Here is a 25,625-nt window from a genome sequence, read left to right as displayed (position 1 = left end):
TATAGTATCACACGAGCACTATTTACCTAATTCTTTTTAGACAAAATTACACCGAACATTATTTACAGAAGACCGAACAAAATTCTAAAAAAAAGTGTAATAAAAATAATGATTCACTTATCACATTTCAAATATTTAAGAGGAACAAGATGAATCTTATAGTTATCTGTGGGCGTTTAACACCCCATGAACCGGAGTCTGATAGATATGGAATCAAGTCCCGGATGGTAATATTTTTTAATGTTAGGTATAAGTATTTTAGACGTATTCCACGTACACCTACTAAATATTTCTAGCTTAACAGTGTGTAAAAAGTGATTAATTATTATATTCCAGATTAATTAAAATAAACAGATGTAGCGTTTCTATACAAAATATATGAAATAGTTTACCAGATAATTTCACCCAATTGGTATAAACTACTATTAGAAGAAAATGGGTACATAATGAATACAATCTTACCGTTTGTAGTTCTATATAATTCTAAAGTAGGGGTTTCTGAAATTTTCCACTAATAACGGGTATTTTTTTTGTTCTCAATGCTATACAGCCAAAATGTTTTCGGTATTTACAGCAGCTTATGGTGAACTGTTATACGTGCATCGTACCTATATAAAACGCTATTCATTTCAATGCCCGTAACCTCCATATTTCGTCATTTCTAGATAATCGCTAAAAAAATATCAAGATCATTAATAATTAGGGGTGCAAAATGAAATATTTTCTTTTTGCAGTTATATTCGTGAACAATTATTAAAAAAGCGAATAATTTGATAACATTTCCCTAACGTCAATAAAATTTGTCAAGCCAAAAGCAAGTCGTTACATAATAATATGTAAAACGGCGGCTTGTTCAAATTTACGAGTTTGCAATCAACACCCGTTTTAATTCTCTTTAACTATCAAATGGAGATAATAGAATAGCGTCGTGTGACCATCTATGTGACGTGAAGAAGGTTGGGAATCAGTGAGTGATACAACACGGACCATTTATTTATTCAAAAAATATTGAGAATAACAAGAATCCCTACGCAATAATAATATTATACCTGCTTATTTTATTTTTCGTAGGTTTTGTCAATGTTAAATATATTAGACGTGGGTATCATATTATTTAAAACTTAAAAGACCATGAAATTTAAAGTTTCCGTTACATTTTATTTAAATATTTAATTAGTACAGCAAATTATAAAATAGTTTCAGTGCAGCTGGATCAACATGTTAAATGTGAAAAACATATTGCCGTTCTAGTCAACCATGAAATAGAGTTATACATTCCAGTTTATAAAATATGTCATCGTCTTAAATGGAAAGATGTCCTCTAAGAATTATTTGAGCATTTTTATCGGTGTGAGTTTTTTCTTTTATCAAGTGTGCAACACATGTTGCATTCATTTACATTGGCCCACAAAAATGGTAATATCATAATGTAAATAATAATCTTCATATTTTGAAAGGGCAAGCTTTCAGTAGCAGACGCTCGCGTCAAGCGGTTAAAAAAACAAAATCAGGGAGGTACACGTTCTAAATTTTATTCTACTCTAAACAGACAGTAAAAATAAGATTTATATTTTATAATTTTATACTTATTATTATTATAAAAATATGGTTTGAGTTAGTATTATGAACATACATAATTACGTACTGGTCTGATAAAGCATGTGGGCAAGTGTGCACACCACAGAACAGATAGATAATAAATAGAATTCCGATAGGTTATAGTATATATAACAATACAATAAATTTTACGTACTGGTCTGATAAGGCATGTGGGCTAGTTGGCACACCACAGAACGGATAGATAATAAATAGAATTCCGATAGGTTATAGTATAAATATACCAATACAATAAATTTTGACGCAGTGTTTTGAATGTGTGAGTGTCCTACGAAAATGAACCACGCGTTCTTCTTCTTATTGTGCCATCCCCTAGCGGAGGTCGTCCACCATCAAGGCGATCTTATATTTGTCGTCTGCTACCCGGAACTGCACTCGTACCAATCACGGAGGTTATTAAGCCACGAAATGCGGCGCTGTCCTCTGCTACGCTTCCCATTGATCTTTCCTTGATTGACAAGTTGGGGAATGCTGTATTTTTGTCCTCTCATAATGTGGCCGAGGTATTGTAGTTTCCTGGTTTTGATACTACGTAGAACTTCTCGGTCCTTCCTCATTCGATTGAGAACTTCAACATTTGTCACCCGGTCATTCCAAGGAATTTTGAGGATGCGTTTATACAGCCACATCTCGAAAGCTTCAAGTCTCCGTGACATCTCTTGGTTTAGCGTCCATATTTCCATACCATAGAAAAGAATTGAGAGCACATAACAACGTACCATACGCATTCTCAGACCTAGGTTAAGATCTCGATTGCTAAGGAGGCGTCTCATTTTGAGAAAGGCGCTCCTTGCGATCTCAATTCTAGTTTTTATTTCCTGAGACTGGTCCCATTTCTCATTGACCCATGTACCTAAATATTTATAATGGGTCACACGTTCGATTGATTCGCTGTTAATGACAAAATTTGTGTTGGTGTCTGGTGTCGCTGTTTTTGATACTAGTAATAGTTTTGTTTTCTTGAGGTTCATTTTTAAACCATAGGAATTACTGACCTCATTAACCTTTTCTATCAGTAACCATTATAGACGTGTAAAAGTGTGTGTAATACACCAATATTAAATGAGCGTCAATGCATAAACCGAGAGCAGTTGTCAGTATTCGACGTATGACGCATTCTTGACACGTGTTTAAATGTATCCCGTATTCTTCCTACTCGAGATCGGTTGCCTGCGTCTCCCTACCAGTTATGTATTTCAGTTCCTATTATTTCTGAGTTCCATGGTACCTACAATAATTGGGGGGGGATTGATTTCGGGTCCGAAGACCCAGAAACGGAAAAAATACAAATTATTTAAGATACTTAATTGAATATATGTACCTATCTCCTTTTTCTTTATCGTCAGGAGCTCATGAGTGAGAATCATGACTCGGATGATTTGCTGTCGAACCGCCTTCTCAACGGGCTAGCCCACTCCTGTCTACAACAAGCATGGCTCGTAGACATTGGAATACCCGAGGCACTTATAAGTCTTTACAACTACATGGGCATCCAATGTTTGCTTTAATATTCCAATGTGGCGTATCTAAAATACAAGACGGACACACAAACGGACACTGACAACCCTAATAATTATGGCCATTAAAACAGTATATTTTTTTCAAAATTAACCCCCCCAAACAATTTTTATATTCGCCTGCACATGGGTCATTTGGAGGGAAAACTCATGACATTTTGGTTCGGTTCATTTCTAGGAGCTATTTTTATCTTCTCCGATCATTCACCTGACCAAATATCACGAGTTCTTCCAAATTGTAATCTTCCATTCGGGCTGGGCTATATGACAAAAAATCTCACATTTTCCCGGTACATTATCGATACTCAAACACTCCGTATAGCTGAGAGTCGTACACACAATTATTAATTATCAGATAATATTCGTATCCTAACGGTCGAAATTATTAAGCTTGTCTAAAAGTGCCGACGATGGCCACGCGGCTTAAGCGTCGGCCTACAACGTCGAGGGTTCCAGGTTCGAATCCCGGGTCTGGCAAATACACGTATTGTTTTTCAATTTGTGTTTGAGGAGTATGTACCTAATAGGTTGACAAAGTGGCTAACATCCATTTCTCGTAAAAATAGAAATCTGTTAATCCATACCTCCACGATATGAAGGCCCATAATGATGATCTTATTAGGATCGGACATGGTTTAAAAAAAAAAATGCGGTGGTCCGAAATGAACCTCCTTCCATCCTACTTTTGTGTAGATACGCGCTTACCTTGACTACTATAGATTATACCTGGGCAACTAATAAAATCCAGATAAATCGGGAAAATCCCGTAAAAATGTTAAAGTCAAACTTATTATTAAGCTCAAAATATATAAATGTTCTGCGTTTTCGCATTATCCGAATAATATGCAATGTAGGTGTAGTCTTTTTTTCCAATATATTATACCATAATTTCTTTCGCCCTCAGAAGTTAATTTTCAAAGACAATATACTCATACGATTCCACCCCTGTACGCATGTGATCAACGCGTGAATGCAGCATAAAAAAACCATGTCAAAAATAATACGGGCTGAAAACGTCTAGACTCAGTGTAAAAATATCCATATTTTGATAGGACATGATCTGTTATTTTAAAATAAATGAGCCTTTCCCTTCACTTACTTAAGTGCTAACATTAACCTATTTACCCGAAGGTTTTTCACGCGTTTTTAAGTGTCTTGAGTAACACTTGATAAAATTCATGAGATAAGTATATACCAACACCAACCCTAAATACTCACGTGTCTCTAAAAGGTGAGGTGTCAACTCGATGATTGATCTGTAAACAGCTGTTTTTTTAGAATTAAAAATGGTTTCGTAACCAGTTAGGGCCAAGGGCAACGAAAATGTCTTACTTGATTCTAAATGTATTCAATTGGAGTATTGTATGCAATTGGTTTTGCTTAATAAATAAATTTAAATTAAGCCTTTCAGTAAATCTGACGGTTCAAATCATTGATATACTACTGGATGAATCATATGCTTCTTAAAATGACGCCCGATTTTCAGCGAGTCGGCCTTTGTTAAAACTTACTGAGTAAGCCCGATCTAGCTTGCATCTTACTCTAACTAATAGTCAGCGCATGACGACTTGCTCTGTCTGCTTTGCGTTGCAGCCACCCTTAGGTTCACTATTCCAAGAACGCAAATTTAGTTTTACAGCCAGGGCAATACGGGTGAAATTCGGGAATCCATGTTATCGGTCTTAACGCATTATACCTACAAGGAAATATTATAAGACGATATTCATAATATCTTTTGTGGTACACTTTTAAAATGACACTTGTATGGGAACTGCTCATCTAGTAGTATATCAATGGTTAAAATGGATATTTGTGAAAAAGGCGAAAGTTTCTGATAATATACGGATTTAGAGTTGGATATCCATAAAAATCATGTATAGGTAAATCGTTTTACAGTGGCACCATGGGTACGGCAAATGCGGCTTACAGTTGTAGTGGTATTGTTTGCTAACATTGAAACAAGCATTGTCGCAAGCAATTCAATACACGCGCGATTCGCCTATGGTGCCACTGTAGAATGATTTACCTATACTTAATTTTATTTTCATAAAAATAAAATCGGTTTGAATGTTCAAAATAGTATTAAAAATGTTATAGCGAATAATATGTGCGATATTATATCGTTTTCTATCTTCGACGACTTTTTTAATAATATCCAAAATATATAATAATAAACATGGCCCACGATTTTTTATATTGGTATTAATATCTTTACGAATTATTTTTTTTTGTTTCAGATTTCCATGCGATTCGATTTTCATATGTGTGCAATGAATTCTTGACTACTCGTTCGATTGTGAAAATGCGTCAAAAAAGTCGATGTTCTATTGAAAAGTGTAGTGAAGTTTAATATATTTTTTTCATATGTGTGAGTGAATAAGGATGGCGAAAAGATGGGAAAAGCTGCTCGCACTCATGACACTGATGCTACAACTCAGTTATGGTAAGTGTTATACTGGTTTTTACTATTTTTTCTTCTTATTTTCCCATGTCCTCTTCTTAGCATAAATGCTCGAAGCCTCCAAGAATCGCTGACGCTTCTATATTCAGCATTGTACGACACACAAGCCATACGGTCACTGGAAGTCCTGTAAGTAGCACTCATAACTTGGTGTAACTATCTGGTGCATCCAATGTTTGCTTTAGTATTAATTCTGATGCGGTATGTCTTAAAGCCTCAATGACATTGAGATACTTTACAAGCTGCTTGTTGGCGAATTTAAAAGCGGGCGAGTCAGCTAGTGTGATTGTGACGATGACTCACAAAACTTTCTTCTCGCCCAGAAGCCAACAAGCCAGCGAGTTGATACCGTCATTTTTGGTACTATTTTGACAGGACGTATTAAGTAGTTCGTTTTTTTACTGGGAGGTCGCTACTGTCGCTCTACAGCGCAGACACAGTAGACCCACACGCCAGCGTGTAGCGTGTCAAGTTGACCGGCTTTCAACTTTTCTCGGTAGATTGTTTACAATCTGCTTGTTAGCTTGTTCGATGATGACACTAGGCGAGTTTACAAGCAAATTTTAAATTCGCCGATAAGCAGCTTGTAAAGTAGGTACCTAGCAACCTAGCTCAATGTCACCGAGGCTTACTTCAGTGAAACGGCAAATAATTTTCAACTATAGGTGCGATGAAATTTCGAAATCGCTACCAATCGAAGAACGAAAGTAGAGCTGTGAACACGTCAATTTGTTTTGTGATGGCGTCAGGGGAATGAATTCTTAAATCGTGTAAAGATCACTATAAAACGTTACCCATTTAATTGAAAAAGAAAACATGTCAATGAATATATTATTATTATTATTACTAATATAACAATAAACATAACATTAAATGGACGCATGTTGAATTTTTATGACAAATTATTTTTTGTTCTGCACGTGTAGTTTGCACAATCTTCGCGTCGCGTAGTCACGATCGTTTTAGACCGTGCCTTGTGCCGTGTATTACGGGTCTTATTTAATTCCAATTGATTCCGATTAGAATCACCAAATGGATAAAACAAATCCTATTGGTGATTCTAATCGGATGAAATTTGAATCAAATAAGACCCTGCGTCGACGCATGTCTACGCATGTCCACTGCAATGCCGTTTGTTTGTCTGCAGCCTTAGGTCTTCTTCTGCCTGCATTCTAATATAAGCAGACTATTATAATGGAAACAGAGAAGAGAACGTAGTCTCGAAAGAAATTATTAGTTTAGACCACTGCGATCGCGTGAAACGTCAGCGTTTAACAAGTATGCCAGTATGGATACTATACATGCGGGCAAGAATACTGTTTTGTTGAGAATATTTCGTGACCCATAGGTTAAGAAACGCTGCTATAGAATCTAAATATAGATAATGTAACCGAAAACCCCGGGGTTGAAGCGACGACAATCAATAATAAATTAGAAGACGACGTAAATGCGAAAATTAGTGGCATCTGGTGGATTTGGTTAATGCCGCTTTCTCCTGTTGCCTTAAAAAAACAATTACAAATTACTATGGATATTCTCTCAAAATTGGTCCCCCCCTCATACCATTTTTCTGTGTGCTCGCCTGGAAAGTAGACCAACCGCACAACAAAGGAAGTTTTCGAATATAATTTAACGAGCCTGTTATTTATGTTTTGTATTCTCATTATCAACTAACTTTGCAATAATTTTGCCAAACGAATGAAATGCCTTGTTGGAGCTGTCAATACTATTTCCGAACGCATTAGACAAAGTTGACAACTTTATACTGGAATAATAATAATTTCTCCCCTCTCTTTCGGTCTCGATTCCGACTTGACAGCCAAAACTTTAGGCTGTAAGTGGTTTTACGACCTTAATTTTCGCAGAAAGAGACGCTTAAATACGATTTTAACACGAAATGCACAAAGCGGGTGCCATCTTAATTGTTAAATATAGCGTTTGACGTAAAGGCGAACATTTTAATGCCATCTTAAAAATAAAATACTATTACTGTACATTCAAATAAAGTACCAAAACCTAAATATTATTTCTACGATTATTCTGCAAACGAGAACTTATATTGATAATAGGTACATATAACTTCCTCAATAAAATGCCTAGAGTAAGTATTGTCTTGTGAATCTTATATACGTTGCCTTATAGCTTATAGTGTATAGTCAAATACGAAACACAGGTGATTTTAATGGAGAGTTTATTTGGTATGCCAGTTTGTTAGCTTCTTGTAGAACCTGCTGTCAGTTACATTCAGTCGTTCAAGTAGTAACGAGATACTGAGCATTATATACACACTGAGAAACTGTGAATGCTGTTAATGCAGAAGACATGAAATTATCGAGAGCCGTTTCTTTTTTTGGAGTCCCTGGATGATTGACTGGTTTGTCCTGTGCACTTTCCAATAAAACTCTGTGCGCCAACATCATATTTTGAAGGCATCAATAATTGAAGGCGTCCCCCGAAAAGGGGTCTATATGCAAAAACAAAATTATTCAGGAAAGGAAATTCAGGAGAGGATATTCAGGAGAGGAAAAGTCATGCGGACTTTTGGAGTATAATATCTGTGATAATAATTATGTTTATGAAAGCACTTTTTATCATTGTTATTTTTTTTTAAATTTATTTTGGACAATAAAATAAATCATAATAATATAGACCCCTCTTCTACGGTAAGCGTTTTAGTATTGCTAGTATCTCAAGTTTTTTTAGTCAATAAATTCACTTTTTGACATGATGTAGGTACCTATTATATTTTATATAGACCCCTTTTCGGGGGACCCCTTCAATTATTGTTGTTTTCCGCTCCACACTAGTCCATAATTCAAAACGGTATTAAAATATAGATAACACTTATTTTTGCACAAGTATCATTATCGATCTCAGCAGAGTTATTCTAAATAGTTAACACATTTCCGTTATCTCTGTTTCTCTAAAATAACAAGATTATCACTCGGTGCAATTCCATATACCTACAAGGTGGTTATATACAATAAATATTAATATACCGCAGTTCTCATTTCACAATGAATACAACTAAACATCAAGTAGAATAATTTGCGTGCCAAAATCCTGAAAGAAGCCTTGATAAGTAAATCCGATGTATTCATTAAAACATCTAGAAAAAAACCACATTGCACTAGGTACGTCTTACTTGACTCTAAATCCACTCGATTAGAATCAAGTAAGACGTGTTAACTGTGTTACTCAACTACATTTGATAGCTGGCGGACTCGCGGTTAACGTAGTATGGGCGGCCGTGTTACACAATATCAATTAACTGCCTGAATACGACATGTCATTTATCACTATTTTGAAGTTAAGTGATATGTTAGAATAGCCTTGTAGATATTATACAAACTCTTCCAGTGTATCTAAGTTTTGGAGTGTACTTACTGCAGATAATAAGTAAGCCCGATCGGTTTATTTGATAGCATAGATTCAAAGAATATAATTTAAAACCTTATCAAGAGTGTGACTTTATGTAAGTTAAGATTTTAATATTACGACGCAATGTTAGCGTGTAGGCTTTAAAAATAATCTTCTGATGTTGCTTATCAAGAATCTATATAAATTATGTGTCAAAAAGCAAATCACATTATGCACAGTAGATCGGGCGTCACCGGCGCCGGGCGCTAGAGACGTCGCCAAGCGTCGCGGCGCTTGCATGACCTAACCAGACGCAGACGCCACTTGTGATTGACTGGGTTCATTACTACACTACGATGAGGCGTTCAATATTAGTCAGTCAAAGGATAGATAAAAGCCCACTATAGGCTTGAAAAGTTTCATTGTAATTTAATTATAAACACTATTACTTATATATTTTTAAATAAGTAGATAAATTGAAAATATAACATTTTTTTTTTTATTTTGATCTTATGATTCCATGCATTATTCGAGTACGATCACAATGTTTCAAATTCATAGATAAAATGATATAATGATTCCAAAGTTGAATTGGTAAGGCGGTTCTCGTGGTGCGGTGTGTAAGGCGCTTGCCTTCCACCCGAAAGTTCCTGGGTTCGGTTCCCGGTCAGGAAGGACACACAATATTTATATGTTTTTCTCAAAGCCTGAGTGTTTGAGATTGTTCAAAATTACTAACAACCACCTTTTACGAAAAAGCAAGAACATGGTTATTAATAATTCTAAAAAAAAATTCAATTGGTAACCTTAGAAAGACTTGAGTTTACCCTTTTTTGCGTGTTCCTGAACGAATGTTTCTAGGTTAAAGCTAAGTATTGTCGAACAAGAACTTCTTGTCCACGTGCTAAAACTGTGAACTAACAATCTCCTCCAGTGCTGCTAATCGCACTGCCGTTTTCAAATGAGAGTCGCCCCGACATTTATCATTTCATTTTACGCTCCCGTGGTGTACGGATCTATCAATTTTCGTAATTTGAAGCTGTTTACAATAAAAATATGTCAAATACGATCAGGAGTAATGTTAGAATTAGTATTAGTAAATTTTTGGTATTTTGCAAATAAGAAAAAAAGTCGCATCAAAGAGAAGAGCCGTCACATTATTTAAAAACGCCTCTAGCACGCGTTGCCGCCTTGACAGGTATGTCACTGAGAAGTATTCGATTTGCGACTGCAGCGATTTCCTGTTATTGCTGATTTCTTATTGTATGCGAAAATTCAGGTGAAAATGTGAATTAAATAGATTTAGTAGTACTGAATAAAAAAAATTTTATAATATGAAATAGATTCAACTGCAATAACATACATGTTCCAACATTCTAAGTTTAAAAACAATATTGTTTAGCTAATATTTAAAAAAAAAATGAGCTCAATACATGTCAGTTCACTTTAATAACGCCGTGATAAAAAAAATTAACGATTCACTAAGAAAGCGGGGAAACTGCATTATTTGTTAGGAAATAAATTGTTGAATTTAAATTGGATCCTTTTTCTGGAATCTTTTGCATTTAATGCAGATAGTTAGTGTAACAAGGCGCAACCTGCACAGGCCAACGTGACAAAAATTAATCCAGCCAATGTAACAACATTGTGTCTCAACACTGCAGGTCATTAATTCGTGCATGCAGCCTTGCAAGAGGGTGCCGCCGTATCAGGGTGCCAGAAGTGAAAAGAATTAAAGGGTAGTAACTAAGTGGTGTTCCCAGGAGATATACACAAGGTTTGATAGAACCGGTTGATGAGATCATTGATAAAAAAATTAACAATTTGAAAGATTAAATGACAATTAAATTATTTAATTTTATTTAAATAAAATATATTATTATTCATTAGGTAACATTACAAGACTTTTGAGAGCAAAATTTGTAAGGTTATCCTGTATTTATTTCCAAAAAGATCCGCATTTTTCCAATTCTAATTCGCTATTAATTCCCCAATACACTACATTTTGATGCAGATTTTTGAACGTGTGAGTCCTTCTAAAATGAACCACACATTATAGACATGCAGTAGTGTATGTTGCAACTTTCAAATACACCAATATTAAAATGAGCGTCAGTGCTTAATCCGAGAGCAGTCTGATGTCAGAATGAAAGACAAGTTTAGAATTACGTCTTCTTGACACGTGTTTAAGTTTATCCCATATTCTTCCACACTCGAGATCGGTTGCCTGCTTCTCCATACCCGTTAGGTATTTCAGCTCCCATTAATTTTGAGTTCCCTGCCATACGCGCACAAAAATTGACGTTGAAAGTCGACAGTTAAGTAGGCGGCTTACACCAAACTGACGAAACTTTCGTCTCACTATCGTAACTTCCGTTATCCATCACGTGCACAGAACAAATAATAAATAGAATACCGATAGGCCATATTCAATACGCCGCATGGTGAAGCAGAATTTTGAATGTGTGAGTGTCCTATGAAAATGAAGCACGCATTATGCACGTGCAATGGTGTGTGTAATACACCAACATTAAATATTAATGAGCGTAAATGCATAAACCGAGAGCAGTTTTCAGTATTCGACGTAAAACGTATTATTGACACGTGTGTAAGTTTAACCCGGTTCTTCCTTACTCGAGTCGGTTACCTGCTATCGCCTTACCCGTTATGTATTTCAGTTCCCATTATTTCTGAGTTCCCTGATCACGTGACTATTATTTATATATAAAAATAATCGTATGATATATTTAATTGTTTTTTTAGAGAACCGGTTGATAACAGATATTCTAAGGGACGTAAAAATGCAGGTTGGTACAAGTCTAACAAATTACTGCACGAAGGTTGAAAAGTGTCGGACAGCTGCTAGTGTTACGGAGGGGAAGTACTTGGGGGTGAAAACTCGTAATTATCACGTCGCATATTTGTCTTTCGTGAGGCTAGACGTCTTCTAGTTTTTGACAACCCTAATTATAGCATAATCGGTAGAAACATATTTTCTTGAAATTGGGAAAAATTTGCAGCTGTCGATAATATTTTAGTTGTAGATTCAGAGAAGTTTACAAAAAATCCAACAGTTAAACGTTAGTAATAAGAAATGTTTAAAATACGTTACAAGTCTGTTTACTGGAAGCCAAGCGGAAACAGCGGCAATTTTCATGGCCGATTTCGGCAAAATTCATGAATTCAAGAATGGTAACCTAACCTAACCTAATTTATATACTTACCTATGTCGTAATTAAATTTAATTATATGGCTAAATTACATAAACCGTGTTGACGACTCGCAGAATCACGTCAAGTGAAATGTGCCCTGAAAAATCATAAATAAATATTAGATAGAACGGTTCGGATAACAATTGGATCATCTCGACGCCTGTTATGATTAGTTTGTATTATATAAGATACATTTGTAAAGTAGCTACTGTTAAATAATAAAATGTGGCTTGTAGGCTTACACTAAATGGTATATATTATTTGTAAGTTTATATTAATTTTATATGTGATCGCAAACTATTATGAGCTATTTGAGATGTCGTATTTTTCAGATACTACATAATTCAAATTCAAAATTGGTGATACGGTGAAATTTAATACGTAAAATTTACGTGTAACCAGAAACACCATATCTATATAATATATTAACTTAATTTGATTTTAATGTCGATTTACTCAAATTAGTAACTTCCATGTGGATTATTTTAATCCTAATTATAACATAACCATAATGTATGTATTGTTTATAAATTCTCAATATCTAAATTTAAAACAATGTCACCGACTGTTCGGTATACCTACATAATAGAGTTAATAAAATGCACGAGCTTCTGACTATAATAAAGCATCATGAAAGCTCAAATAATGCAGTTGAGCAAAAAACAAAAAGAGCTGTCAAAATGAGTGTAAAATGGCGGCTCACACGCGACATTGTCATTATCGTTGCATGATTGCATGCTGAAGCATTTACAGTACAACAATGAGGTAACCAATATTAAGGAAAACACAGAAAGAATACTTCAGACAGTTAAGACAGATTCTGTAGTATGTTAATACTTTTCTCGCGAGGTTTTTGCACATAACCTTTCCTATGTGAGTAATAAATGTTTATGAACCCATATATACCTAGTAGGTACCTACATTTATTATTATTAACCGTTAGATAACTTTGTTGCAGTTATATATAACACGTATAGCTTACTGGTCAGAGCACATGGGCGAGAATCCCGAGGGCAGTGCACGTTCGAAACTGCTGATTGTCGTATTTTTTTCAAAAACATTTTTTCTAGTAGTTTAATACGTAGATAATAATTTTTTTTCAAAGATATTTAACGTGTATATAAAACGATGTCCACTAAAATCAAACCATGACACGATACTGAAAGCTTCTGTAGAAACTAATAGTTGCATAATATGGTAATAATTTGACTAAACTAAATACGAAATCAAAAATCTTCATTACAACAGATTATTGCGTTACAATAACTAGCATAAATTCAGGACCACGGCCTGAATATAGTTGACATACCACACATGTTTCATTTATTTATATTGTACCACCTACATTAAAATATTAATTGGTAAGTAAAGATAAATCACATACTATTATGACAGATCGTATTAAAAATATTTTACATGGAATTAATTGTATTTGAAATAGGTGACATGGACATTATGAATTACTATAAATAATCTCGTTGCCAATGGGCAAAATGTCCTACTCTGATATTGGATCATGGGTTCGCGACAAGTATATCGATTTTTAAATATTTACCACAGGCCTTATTGGTTTATCAAATGGCAAATAGTTATTCCAAAACAAAAACCATTTAGAAAGTTCGTTGAAGATGGGCAAATTATAATAATTATATTCAGTTTTCGCTGCCTGTGAAGCAGCTTTGCTCACAAGCAGACTCACAAACTGTTGTGACTTGTGATCGATCTTTAACATTAAGTGTAGCAATTGCACGTAACGATTCATGTACCAATTGAATCGTCTCGACACAAATTGTGATTGGTTCATACATAACATGCGTCGTGTTGGGATTGTTAAAATGTACCTAAACCAAAAAATATTTTTGATTAGCTTATTAGCTATAATACTACTCAGGCTTCCCTTATATTTTAATAACACAGATGTCAATGAATCTATTAGAAATTATTTTTAGATTTAAGTTAAGTTTTCATAATACTGATAAGTTAATAATTATATTATTTGCTAGCATATTTGATTCGTACTATGATTATGTTAATCTAATACATAAAGGTCGGCGACTTCCTATATAAAATACAAACATCAACATGACAGAATTGACAGACCCCCATAGTAGTCCAATGCATAAGGCACTGGCCTCTCATTCAGGAGCCCCGAATTCGATCTCGATGAGGTCACAGTATATTTATGTGACTTTTTTAAGCCTGTGTGTTTGTGATTGATACTCTACTCTTAGTAAATACACCATTGTTACATTACACTACTGTCATTGGGCCTCATGACCAGTTATAGTGTTAAAAAGAATATAATATTATATATCTCTTGATCGGATGAGATGGTCTGTGGGAGTCACCTGTATGTTCGTGTAATTTAGGCATAATAATATTATGACTCAAATATTCTATTTATTTATGAAGCTCCCACTATAGTTTATAATAATCGATATATCTGTGCGCATGCGTGGTATACAATTGACTTTTTATTATTGTCTATACCGTCATTAAAGTTTATTTATGGTTGCCTTATTATACAAGTAAAACAAACTACAAACCAACATAATTTGTACATATTATAAGGCACACAAGAGTGCATGTTTACAATCGCAGTATTTATGTTCACATGAAAAAATACAATGTTCGATCGATAAAACAGTTTCCCGTATTGCTGCACGTCATCGACAATTTTTTCATAGGTAAGTAAGTTGCAATGCGATAAAAATTAATTAATGTCTCAATATAAGAAACACGTTTCACACGGACATTTTAACTGTCCTACCTAACTGCCCACGCGTTATACAAGTGAAGCTAAATGACTGTTATTAGACAGATAATTTTTTCAAATGTAGGTACGATATTATTTCCTGCTTTATTATCGAGGCAATTTATGCACATCTATTTGTTTAAATTGATACCTTAACAGGGTGCAGTGGCATTAAGTAAAATATTAAAACACTATGTATTAAAAAAAAAACTTGAAGAAGCTACCGGCCTATGTTGGTTATTCTGATAATATAACCGACAGTCTTTTCAGGTCCGTATAATGGTTTAAATTACCAGTTTGCTGCGTTTGCTATTATTTTGGGAGCGAAGTCTGAATATAGAAAAGATGAAATAATAATGGTTTTCCTCATAATAAAAATCAAGAGTCACGATAATAAAAGTATATTAATATTAAATTGAGAATTAAGTCATATTTTGGGAAATCAAATGTAGTTATGTATGTGATTATAGTACTTTTTAAAATATATAACTTTAGTCAATACATAAATTAGTGACATCCCTAGGCATCCTGCCCTTAGGGAGACTTATAATGCTGCCCCTTTCATTTTTTAGAATCTCAGATTGTATGCAAAAATGTACACACATACCCTAAATAACTAATTATCCTAAACAGACAAATTCAACCAAAATCTTTAAAAGAAATACTTGCATTATCTACTGAAGACTAGAGAATTTCCACGAAACCTATTCTAATACAGCGGTGATTTTAAGTACATAGAATACTGAGGCGCTGACAAGTTGGAGGCACTCTTGTGAATTTAAAAAAATGGATGTCAATACTTTTCAACGAAGTGACCGTATCGTCCGCTTCATGGAAAACGAACACTGATTTCAAAAGTTTCAATGATCGTATTATTGTCCTTTCACTTACTGTCCTTAATAATTTTCCACCCCTAAGCAACACATGACATGCCTACCGCCACGGGACGTCACTGACATACATGAATTTCATTATACCTTAAATAATATATTGATATATAAAATAACATTATATAGGTAGTGAATTAATTAATTATTCACCAAAGTTTCTATTGAACTATTGTGGGCTTAGTTTTTGTAGGTGACTAGTGAAATTATACATGTGCACTCTTTTGATATCCGTTTATTTGTGTCGATTGTATGTAATGGTAATTTAGAAATCTGTGTGGTAAAATTATTACTAATAATAGTGAACAGTCTCCCTAACTCTAACATATAATACATAATATGTCTTGAAGAGATAAGATAATGATAAATTAACGTAAATTATGCTGACAAATTGTTATAAATAAAAGAACGTGACACTTTTGGTTTTGTAAATTCGGGAAAGACCCTATTGATTTATATTTACAGGCATTCCACCTTCCGCTTGCGTGTTCTCTCTAAACGTTGTCTTTTCTCAAATGCACTTACAGGGGTTTACAGCCCCCTAAATTGTAATAGCGTAGCGCAGAAAGATAGTACACACGAGAACATTTTATACAATTTTATTTTAAATGCTTGAATGGAAATATTATTGTTTTCTAAACAACGATAATATTTAAAAGTAGACACTGAAATAACGTGATCGTATGGATTGATAGAATCTCTGGATATTATCTAGTATACATCGTTACGTCACGTGAATCATGAATATTATATAATATTATGGCCGTGAGCATTTATTCAAATAACAGATGGTAAAATAGCATTGAAACCGGATGACACGATCTTTGTCGAGCATTTCACCGAGCGGTAAGTTGTATACAATATTATAATCGTATTCATTCAACTAGTTTGTTTCAATAGTTATTTAATAATTGCAAATACTATCACAAGATTTTCGTACCCAATAATTGTAGTTTACAGTAGAACGTATGCATTAATAATATTAAAACTATGTACATTTTAATATCTACGATATTATTGTATTTCATATTATTTACTTTATCTGAATGAATGTTCAAGGGTATCATGTGTGTATACGTACAACTGTTTACACACAATTTACCGGGCGTGATCCTATATTCTTAATAATAATCTTTCGGCGAGGTCATTTTATTTATAGGTATTTATGTGATTTTCTGAAAGCCTGGGTGTTTGTGATTGTTTCTCTTAATTCTACAAATTGTTACATTTAAAGTACCTACTTACTGTATCAACCAATCACGATGATCGACAAAATTGGTGAAGATTAGGGGTAGTGATTGAAATAAAATTATGAGAAATATTAATTTTCATCTACCTAGAGATTTTCAAAGAAAATTTAATTTAAAGTGACAATTTTTGACAGTAATGTAGCTGTCAGTATATTATTGATCAAATATCTATTTTTAATGTATCAAATTATTCGACCGCAATAATAAATTTCCAGCGACTCATATACTGGTAAACAACTGTTTACCTGTATCAGCAGATTGATTGGCGATATTAAATACGGTATCGCAATGGAAAATTAGTCTAATATCCATTCCCATAGTATCAAATTATATTACGACTGTAATAATAAATAAAATTCACAGCTACTCGTATTTAAGCCGCTGACTCGTTCAATGTAATTATGTACTGGAATAAAACGTTTAGGTATTACTTTTGACTGTATAAATTACGAATACTGATTTATCAAAATGTCACTCGAATCTAAGTACCTCTCTCGTAACTATCTCAGTACCTAATATGTACTAACTGTCATTGTATTTATACTATCGTACCGACCATTACGCTGCAAATAAAACTCGCTCCTGCATATATCTTCGACTTCTTCATCATCATCCTCAAACCATTACCCACACATCGAACACTACAGTAATAATAAAATTGTTATATTATGATTTTTTTGAGAGAGACATATTATGAACTTTGTTTTTGTATGGAAAAAAGTTTTAGTAGGGATCGATATTTCATGACACGCGCTATTTCTGCAACACCGATTCAGTACAAATAATTATTATTGTTCTATGGGGAACGTTCAAGAAACACGTTCGTGTATTTAAATCTTATGATTTATTATCGCGTCCGATATTATGTTCTGTTGCCTCGCGTGATGTTTACCGCCAGTCCAAGATAAAAACAAGGGAAAATATTGCTCGCGTTTCCTCTTAATTAAATTACCTACTGATACCAAAACTTGCTTCTCAGGTAAAAACAATGAATATTACTTATTAAAGAGAGAATTAAAATGTTAATTAATATCTTGGAAATTAAGTAGTAGGGTAGGCCAATAGTATATCTTGATTAGTGAATAATTTAGGTTAGAATTCCTTCACTGATACGGTTCTACAATAAATTGAATAAAACTAATCTGTATTACTTTTATTTCTTAGCCGGCTTTCACATCTAACCTCGCCTCGTATGCCGCACATAAATCAACCCTTCCGAGAACGCAGATCCAGTGTTGCTTGTGAAGTCCGCGCACACCTACCTAGCGACAGTCGCGCGTAGCCTTCGAAACGTATACTTCAAGGCCTGAACAAAAACGATGCATGAGTGCGAGTGAGAAAGTATTCGGCAGCCTTACAATCTCTGCGACACGCGCTAGAGTAAGATAAAAGGTCTACTAGCTACAAGCTAGTTTCCAAAAGTATCGCCATCAAATCGGGGCGAAACGCTTCACATAGCGTCGATAACTTGCGAGCTCGTGTTGCTAAAATTGATATTTTTTGTTTTAAACATAAAGTCAGTGGTAAATATTGTTGGTTAATTAAGTAGAAAAAATGATTCTGTGTGTTGTCTTAAAATGTGGTAGCCGTAGTGATAAGCAAGAAGATGGTATTACGTTTCATAAGTAAGTTGATACATGTTCGTGATAATTTATTTGTATTTTATTATATATTTTAATATCAGTGACCTAGTGTTTCTTTAAAATAACTTAAATTATGGACATCTTTATCAAATGGTTGCATTTTGACCGCTTAAAAATACTATATAAAGTAAAAAATAGAAAATTATATTTTAATTCTGAGCGTCTAGTGCGAGCACTTTGGGCGAGCACTATCGAAATGGTCTATGGTCTCGAACATTTGTAGACGAATGCGTTCGTTCGCTCACAAACCAAACGCAAGGCACGCGGCTTCATTTAGCAATGCAACAAGTGGCGTCTAGATGTATCTATAGTCTAAGGTATACTTAGATATTTGAATGCGGCGATCGGCGAGCCGGTATAGGAATGACCAATTCGTAGGTGTGGGATCCCGAGAACGATGCAACTTGTCGTTTGCAACAGCAGATAAATCAAATTTTTTTTTTTTTTTACATAAAGTGAACATTACAAATTATTAATTTAGGACGTTCACAACATGACATTTAGAAACAAATAAATATTATTAAAACAGTATTACATAAAAAAAGAGATAGATCAGTATTAAGTTATTAAACCGTTTACAATTAGTGTAAATACAAAAAATATTAATTAGATAAGTACAAGGATGTACACCGGATGAGTTAAGTAGACCTTATTGTAAGAGTTTATAAAACAACGCCCACCTATACTCATCCTGACGTAGGTGGAATATATCATATCCGAAGCGGTTTTATTAAACATGGTTATTGCCCTCCCAATTGGCATCACTAATGGCAGGTTAGGTTAAGTTTGGTTTTGGCAACGTGTGTTTTGCGAAAAACAATGTCGTCACATCGACGTATTCGACACGTTATAGGCGGACGAGTTTTTATGTGAGAGCCGGCTAAGTCTTCTTTAGAAAGAATGGGCCGTCACTCTTCTTGCTCCAGTTTATAAATTGGAAAACGCATAAGAAGAAGAGCATCATAGAAACAGAACATAATAAATGAAGTATATGACCGCATCTTCATTGGTTTCGGTAATTTGAGTCCATGGCAAGTAAGATTCTGTAGAGGAGAATTTTGTCCATAGTAATAACTGATTATAAAGACTACAATCTTCATAAGGCGACAACTGAGAAGCTTATTATATACCTAAGATACCTATCTCACAGTTTCAGTACAAACGATACAATAGGATAAAAACACTCTCGCTATCTTGATCGAAGTGATTTAAGGAATGGAAAAATATCCACGACAGTCTACCGTAAGAAAACCCATTCATTTTATTGATTGGAAATTTATAAGCTTTGGTTCATTCAAGCACCATAAACTATAAAAAAAAGTATATATATACTCATTGTGTTGCCTTCATTGACTTATGGAGAGACAATGTGTAGCTATTTGAAGATCCGCAACGGCTAAGAATATTTACATAAATTATAATAAAACATTAAATACATTTTAGTTTTCCTTACATATTCTTTAATTTTACACCGCATGTGTATAATGTGCCGCTTATAATAGACCTCCCTTGCTGTAGGTACTAAATATTTTAAACAACCCCGAAATATCACTAGAAAGATCTAGATCTCAGATTGAATTTTCAATCGCTACGACGAAGCGAAATAACTCATTGAGTGTCTCAAAATTGAGGCATAGGGCAAGCACAAGCTCGCGCCACTTCCCTTGGTCCATCGCCAACGCTTGCGCCTACCGCTATGTCTAACCTGCAGTACGTAGGTCGCTTTTGTAGCACCGCTGCAGGGTGAGGGAGGGCCGGCCATGGCGACGGAACCCTTGAGGCTGTGTCACAAGGGTACGAACTGTCGCACTATATGGCGGCATCCGGAACACATGTACCAATCAATTTACATAATAGTTACAAAATAATAATTATTAATTAGAGAAATTCATTCGCCAAGATACCTTTATTACACGTAAGTATAGTGAAAAATGGTGAAAGTGAATTTTGATGGTTGAATATGAGCTCAATTACTTCACGTAAACTTTATTTTTAGTGCACTTACACTAACAACATTATCCGTGTTAACAGGTTCGACAACCCACCTCCATAAAACATCCATTCAATTAAGAAAAACTCGCCAACGATAAAATTTTCATTATGTTTCCAGCTGCACTTGGAACAATAAAAATACTAGCGCCATGAATAATGCAGGTGTAGTGAAAGCTCGGGAATATTTAAACTTCGGCAAAAGCCATATAATTCTGTAAAATTTCCAAACAACTTGAAAACTACATTACAGCATGTCTCGTAAATCCTGCTTAAAACACCCTACCTTTCGGTGACGGGGTGGTATCCGTACGCCGAAACCTACCCTCTGAAGGTGCGGCAATATTGTATCGACCCTTCCTTGGTCCTTAGCTAGTCACTAGTGCATACGACCACTGACTTTATTCTATTTTAGCATATCGTATCCAAGTATACATTTTCATATATTTATTTGGAAATTCTTCGATATTTAAACTACGTACGTAATTTGCAGCGTCATAAATCCTTTAAAAAATTATTATATTAGAAGTATTATGGTTTCTTTTCTCTGCAGTGCGCAGTTGAGAGGGAATACTACTAATAAACTAACATAATTAAATACGTCACAACAAAAGCCTTTCTCAAAATAAGACGCTTCATTAGAAAGAGATCTTAACTTAGATCAGAGACTGTTATGTTCTCTCAATCTTTTCTATGGTATGGAAGAATGGACGCTAAACCAGGAGATGGCACTGAGAGTCAAGGCTTTCGAGAATTGCTATATAGACGTACCTATTTTCATAACCCATTAGACTTAGAATGATCGGATAACAATTAATATTTACGTCAAATGAATTGAATAGAAAGGAAACTGAGAAGTCCTGCGTATTGTAGCATTTTCCAATCTGTCATCCAAAGAAAGATCAATGGTAATCTATCAGAGGATGACGCTGCATTTCGTGGCAAGCAGCTCAGAAGAAAAAACAACATATTGGGAAAAAAAATTAAACCAAGTGGGACTCGAACTCACGTCTTTCTCTTTTCGGGTGGGTGCTTCGTCGATGTAACCTAATATTCTTAAAGTATTGTGTGTATTCAATGAATAATAAAAAATATAGGTATACTTATATTAAACCCCTCCACCCGATGCAGTGAAGAATTTGGCATGCACCTCGAGTTAATATAATCGGGAAGTATTGAATAAGCGAAATTAGGTTAATTAATTTGAGCCGTCCTTTGCGTGGTAGAGCTCCATTTTATTTTAAACGAATCTATATTCAGAGCAATTAACGGATATCTTAAATTGATAATGTTTTATAGCCTGAAACAGCAATCAATCGAAATGGATAACTTTGATAATCGTAGGATTTTCCTTCAAACTATTAGTTACTAGTATTTCAAAATTTTCTTGTTATCATGTTAGTGATCTTATCACAACAAAAATCGCCATGCATTTATTTTGATGAATTAAATCAAATTGCCACGAAAACAATTAAGTAGGTATATTGAATAATATTAAAACTGTAAGATATCCGCACCACATGACACTAACCAAGTGTGCTACCGGTTACCTTTAAGTTGTTCTAAAACATAAACAAAACATAAAAGTTTAGCAATAGCATTATTAATCCGATTTGAAATGGCAAAAATGTATTTTCATCAATTAGCTCTTTCCCAACGCAGTAATTTGTACGATAATAATATTGAAGTCATAAGCATTATTCTTTAATATATTTTGTTGAAAAAATCGATGTAATTATAAAAATAAATTAGAAAATTGGACGTTATTTTAACATAAATATTTAGATAAGATAGGGGAAGGTATACATGATATTTTGTTTTATGTACTAATTATTTTCCTGAAAAATAAATATTTTGATGAATATTTATTTAATAAATTGTGGGAAACCAAAAGCATGTATTAAGAATGATTAAATTGTAATTACTTTGATGCAGAGAAGCTGGCAATTGAAAGAAATTTTATTATTTAAATTTAAAATATAAGAACGATAGGTAAATATACCACTTCGCGTTTTTCAAAACTTTTTTTTATCGATTTTATTTCGTATTAAGTAATTGAGAATTTCTTGTTAAACAAACAAAACTGGACTTGATCATTAGTAAATACAATGAAAACATCACCCAGGGTCGATTCACTGCTGGTTGAAGGCCTCCCCTAGCTCCCTCCATCCTTCTTCTTCATAAGTTCTTCGATACCACGTTGTTTATCCAGAGGGTTTAGGGTGTCCCTGTGGTCGTTTAGTATGTTTAACAGTATCTATCTATCAAGCGGTTGTCCACTCGTCTAGCGACATGTCCCATTTATTGCCACTTCGACCACATAGTGACTTCTATCATATTGCATAATCTTGTCTGCTTATTTATCCATCGGTTTCTTTTGTGATCTTTCCAAGTTATACCCAACATGCTGCTACTCGTATTTTTTAGATTTCTTTTACACCAAAAGTCTATTTTACACATGCATACGTGAGCGTTGGTAGCACACATTGGATAAACACTTTTACTCTTAAGGCAATGTGGAAGGTCACATTTAAAGATACTATTTAGCCACCCAAATGCACTACATGCCAGTTTTATTCTGTGAGCAATATCATTACACATACTATCGATTAACATTTTTGTTCAAAATAGACGTAGTTGTTGACCCGCTCGATTTATATGCCAATGACGAGGATCGCTTTTGGTTGAAGTTATCATTAATTTTGTCTTTGAGATATTTATATTTAAACCTTCTTTGCGACTTCTTCTGTATTCTATTCTGAAGGTCTTCTGGGTCAACAATATTGTTTGAAAAGTGCAGGTGACTGGTATTTTCCGGTTCCACTTTTATCCCAGTCAAGTTGCATGAATAGATGAATCACCGCTAGTTACTCCGAATTATCTATAATAATGTATTATTGTACCTATTTTAAGAAAAGGATGTAAGTAACTACCATGGCATTATATGTATAGAGACTTTAAAAATCAACTTCTATTGTAATTTATATTTTAAAATGAAATGTTATACACATTATAATAAGGTGCTAACGATAAAACTAGTAGAGGTGACGTTTTTATTTAAATATTAGGAGCAATTTCCACAACAAAATATTAATAGTTTAAATATTAGATCCCATTATAACAGAATGTTGAAAAGCCAATATGATATTATTTAAAATACATGTATTCGTTCGATATTTAGTACTTAAATAATCGTTTTAATGCAAAGACCTATATGTATAACTCAGTACAATGACAACCATGGTATCGTAACACCACTGAATATAATGGCTACCCATACTTGTACAAGGCGTCTTCCGACGATAACTTTAGCGTCTCCAGCGTCGCGATGCGTCGTCTTAAGTCACCCCTGAAAAGAGAAAAAGCCCGAGATGCCTCACGGCCACACTTTGTCAATTTCAGCGTTTACTCTGAATAAATAAAACTCTTGTGGTATTTTTTTCTCCAATTCAGACTTATTTTAAAAGACGGAGAAGTCAGCACACTCCCGTATATCCTTATTTGATTTTGCTACAATATAATTAAATTCTCTGTATAACTGTAGTTTAAATGATTTATCATAAAACGTGAATTATCTTTATTTATCGTTAATAACTAGATTTACGTACCAATCATTAGGTTATTAGATCTATTTTTCGTAAAAAGGTTTGTTTTAAAATACTTTAAATAATCTTCTAGTATGGAATCTTTGCTACTAGTTACGGTATCGGAGTTGGTAAAGCCATCGTTTATAAAACCATGGGTCGTGAGATTTAGTTTATAGAAAATAAAATTAGGGACATGTTGTCTTTGTGTGTGCTAATAAAGTAAAATTCAATATAAGTCTTATTATTTATTATATTGTATGACAGCATTTTTGGTTACCCATCGCCTACCTCCCCCTAACAGGTAGTTTTCACCACTGATGAAAGTAATCACCCCACTCCATCGATCAGCACATAATTCACCCGTAGTATATATTTTCAAGGTTTCTTTTGTGAAATATAAACTATGGTACCTAACTAAATAGTAATTACTGTTCAAAAGTTTCGCTCAATGTTAGTTTGTATCAAAATTACTATATTATAAAAATGTGCCAGACAAATTGCTTGTTCAAAAATAAAAATAATTGAAATAATAGCAAGCATAACAATCAAATATTTACCCCACAGTTTCGGTTTCTTTTCAAGTTGGGATTTTTACTAGATCGCTTGCAAATCCTCACGCCCTCCACAAAATGAGATTCACCAAAATAATGCGTCCACTAAAAGTCAAGTTTCTTGTTATTTGGCTTGCTCCCTCTACCTTTTGCCTTTCATAAAAAGGAAAACAGCTGGCATCCCCCGGCAGACCTCCCCAAAAATACCACCCTTCACCACCCCTATCCGCCATCCATAACTACCCGCCTATCCTCACTCAACCATCTACGCCAGAGGCTTGCTAATACAATTATTTTCAATTGAGAAAATACAATATGAAGATCTTTTATTTTTTTAAACCATATAAATTGGTACTAGGTAGGTACTTTAGTTTATATTATTTTATAGAATTAGTAATAAAATTGCAGTATATATTTATTATTCAATTTCTACTGAAATATTTTTTAAATATTTAATTTTTTTATTGAAAATACACAATTTTGAAAAACCTGATGTCGACACAGTAGAATTCGATCTCAAATCTTTCACTTTCTGAGTAAGTGCTCTTATCTGTTGAGCTACCGATCCATCTCATGCAAATTATTTCTCTAAGTGAGAAGTTTCATACTTTACCAATTGAATCGAGGTACCTAATAATAATAATTTATTAAAAACATGATCCTAGGTGGTGCTAGGTGTTACCCAAATTTATTTATAATTTCATTGTACTTGTCAATATTTATAATTTTTAATACTGAGTATATATAACATTTAACAATCTTAAACCGTGTTTAGTATTTTATTAGAAATACTTCG

At 34.1% G+C, this 25,625-nt stretch overlaps 1 protein-coding gene across 1 annotated transcript in view; it reads left to right on the top strand.

Moving 5' to 3' along the window:
• The first annotated feature begins 5,516 nt into the window (after nt 1-5,516).
• Nucleotides 5,517-25,625, top strand: part of LOC147064291 (roundabout homolog 1-like) — a 48,585-nt gene continuing 28,476 nt past the window's right edge. Inside the window, exon 1 of the mRNA XM_085958690.1 lies at nt 5,517-5,577. Within this exon, the coding sequence (XP_085814816.1) occupies nt 5,517-5,577 (61 nt within the window). The remainder of the gene's footprint in view (nt 5,578-25,625) is intronic.

The sequence above is a fragment of the Rhyacophila brunnea genome, unplaced genomic scaffold (assembly GCF_057557595.1).
Source record: "Rhyacophila brunnea isolate RB1 unplaced genomic scaffold, BYU_Rbru_1.0 scaffold_8, whole genome shotgun sequence".
NCBI classification, from domain to species: domain Eukaryota; kingdom Metazoa; phylum Arthropoda; class Insecta; order Trichoptera; family Rhyacophilidae; genus Rhyacophila; species Rhyacophila brunnea.
Note: the sequence above shows the minus strand (reverse complement) of the source record. Positions and strands in the feature narration are given on the sequence as shown.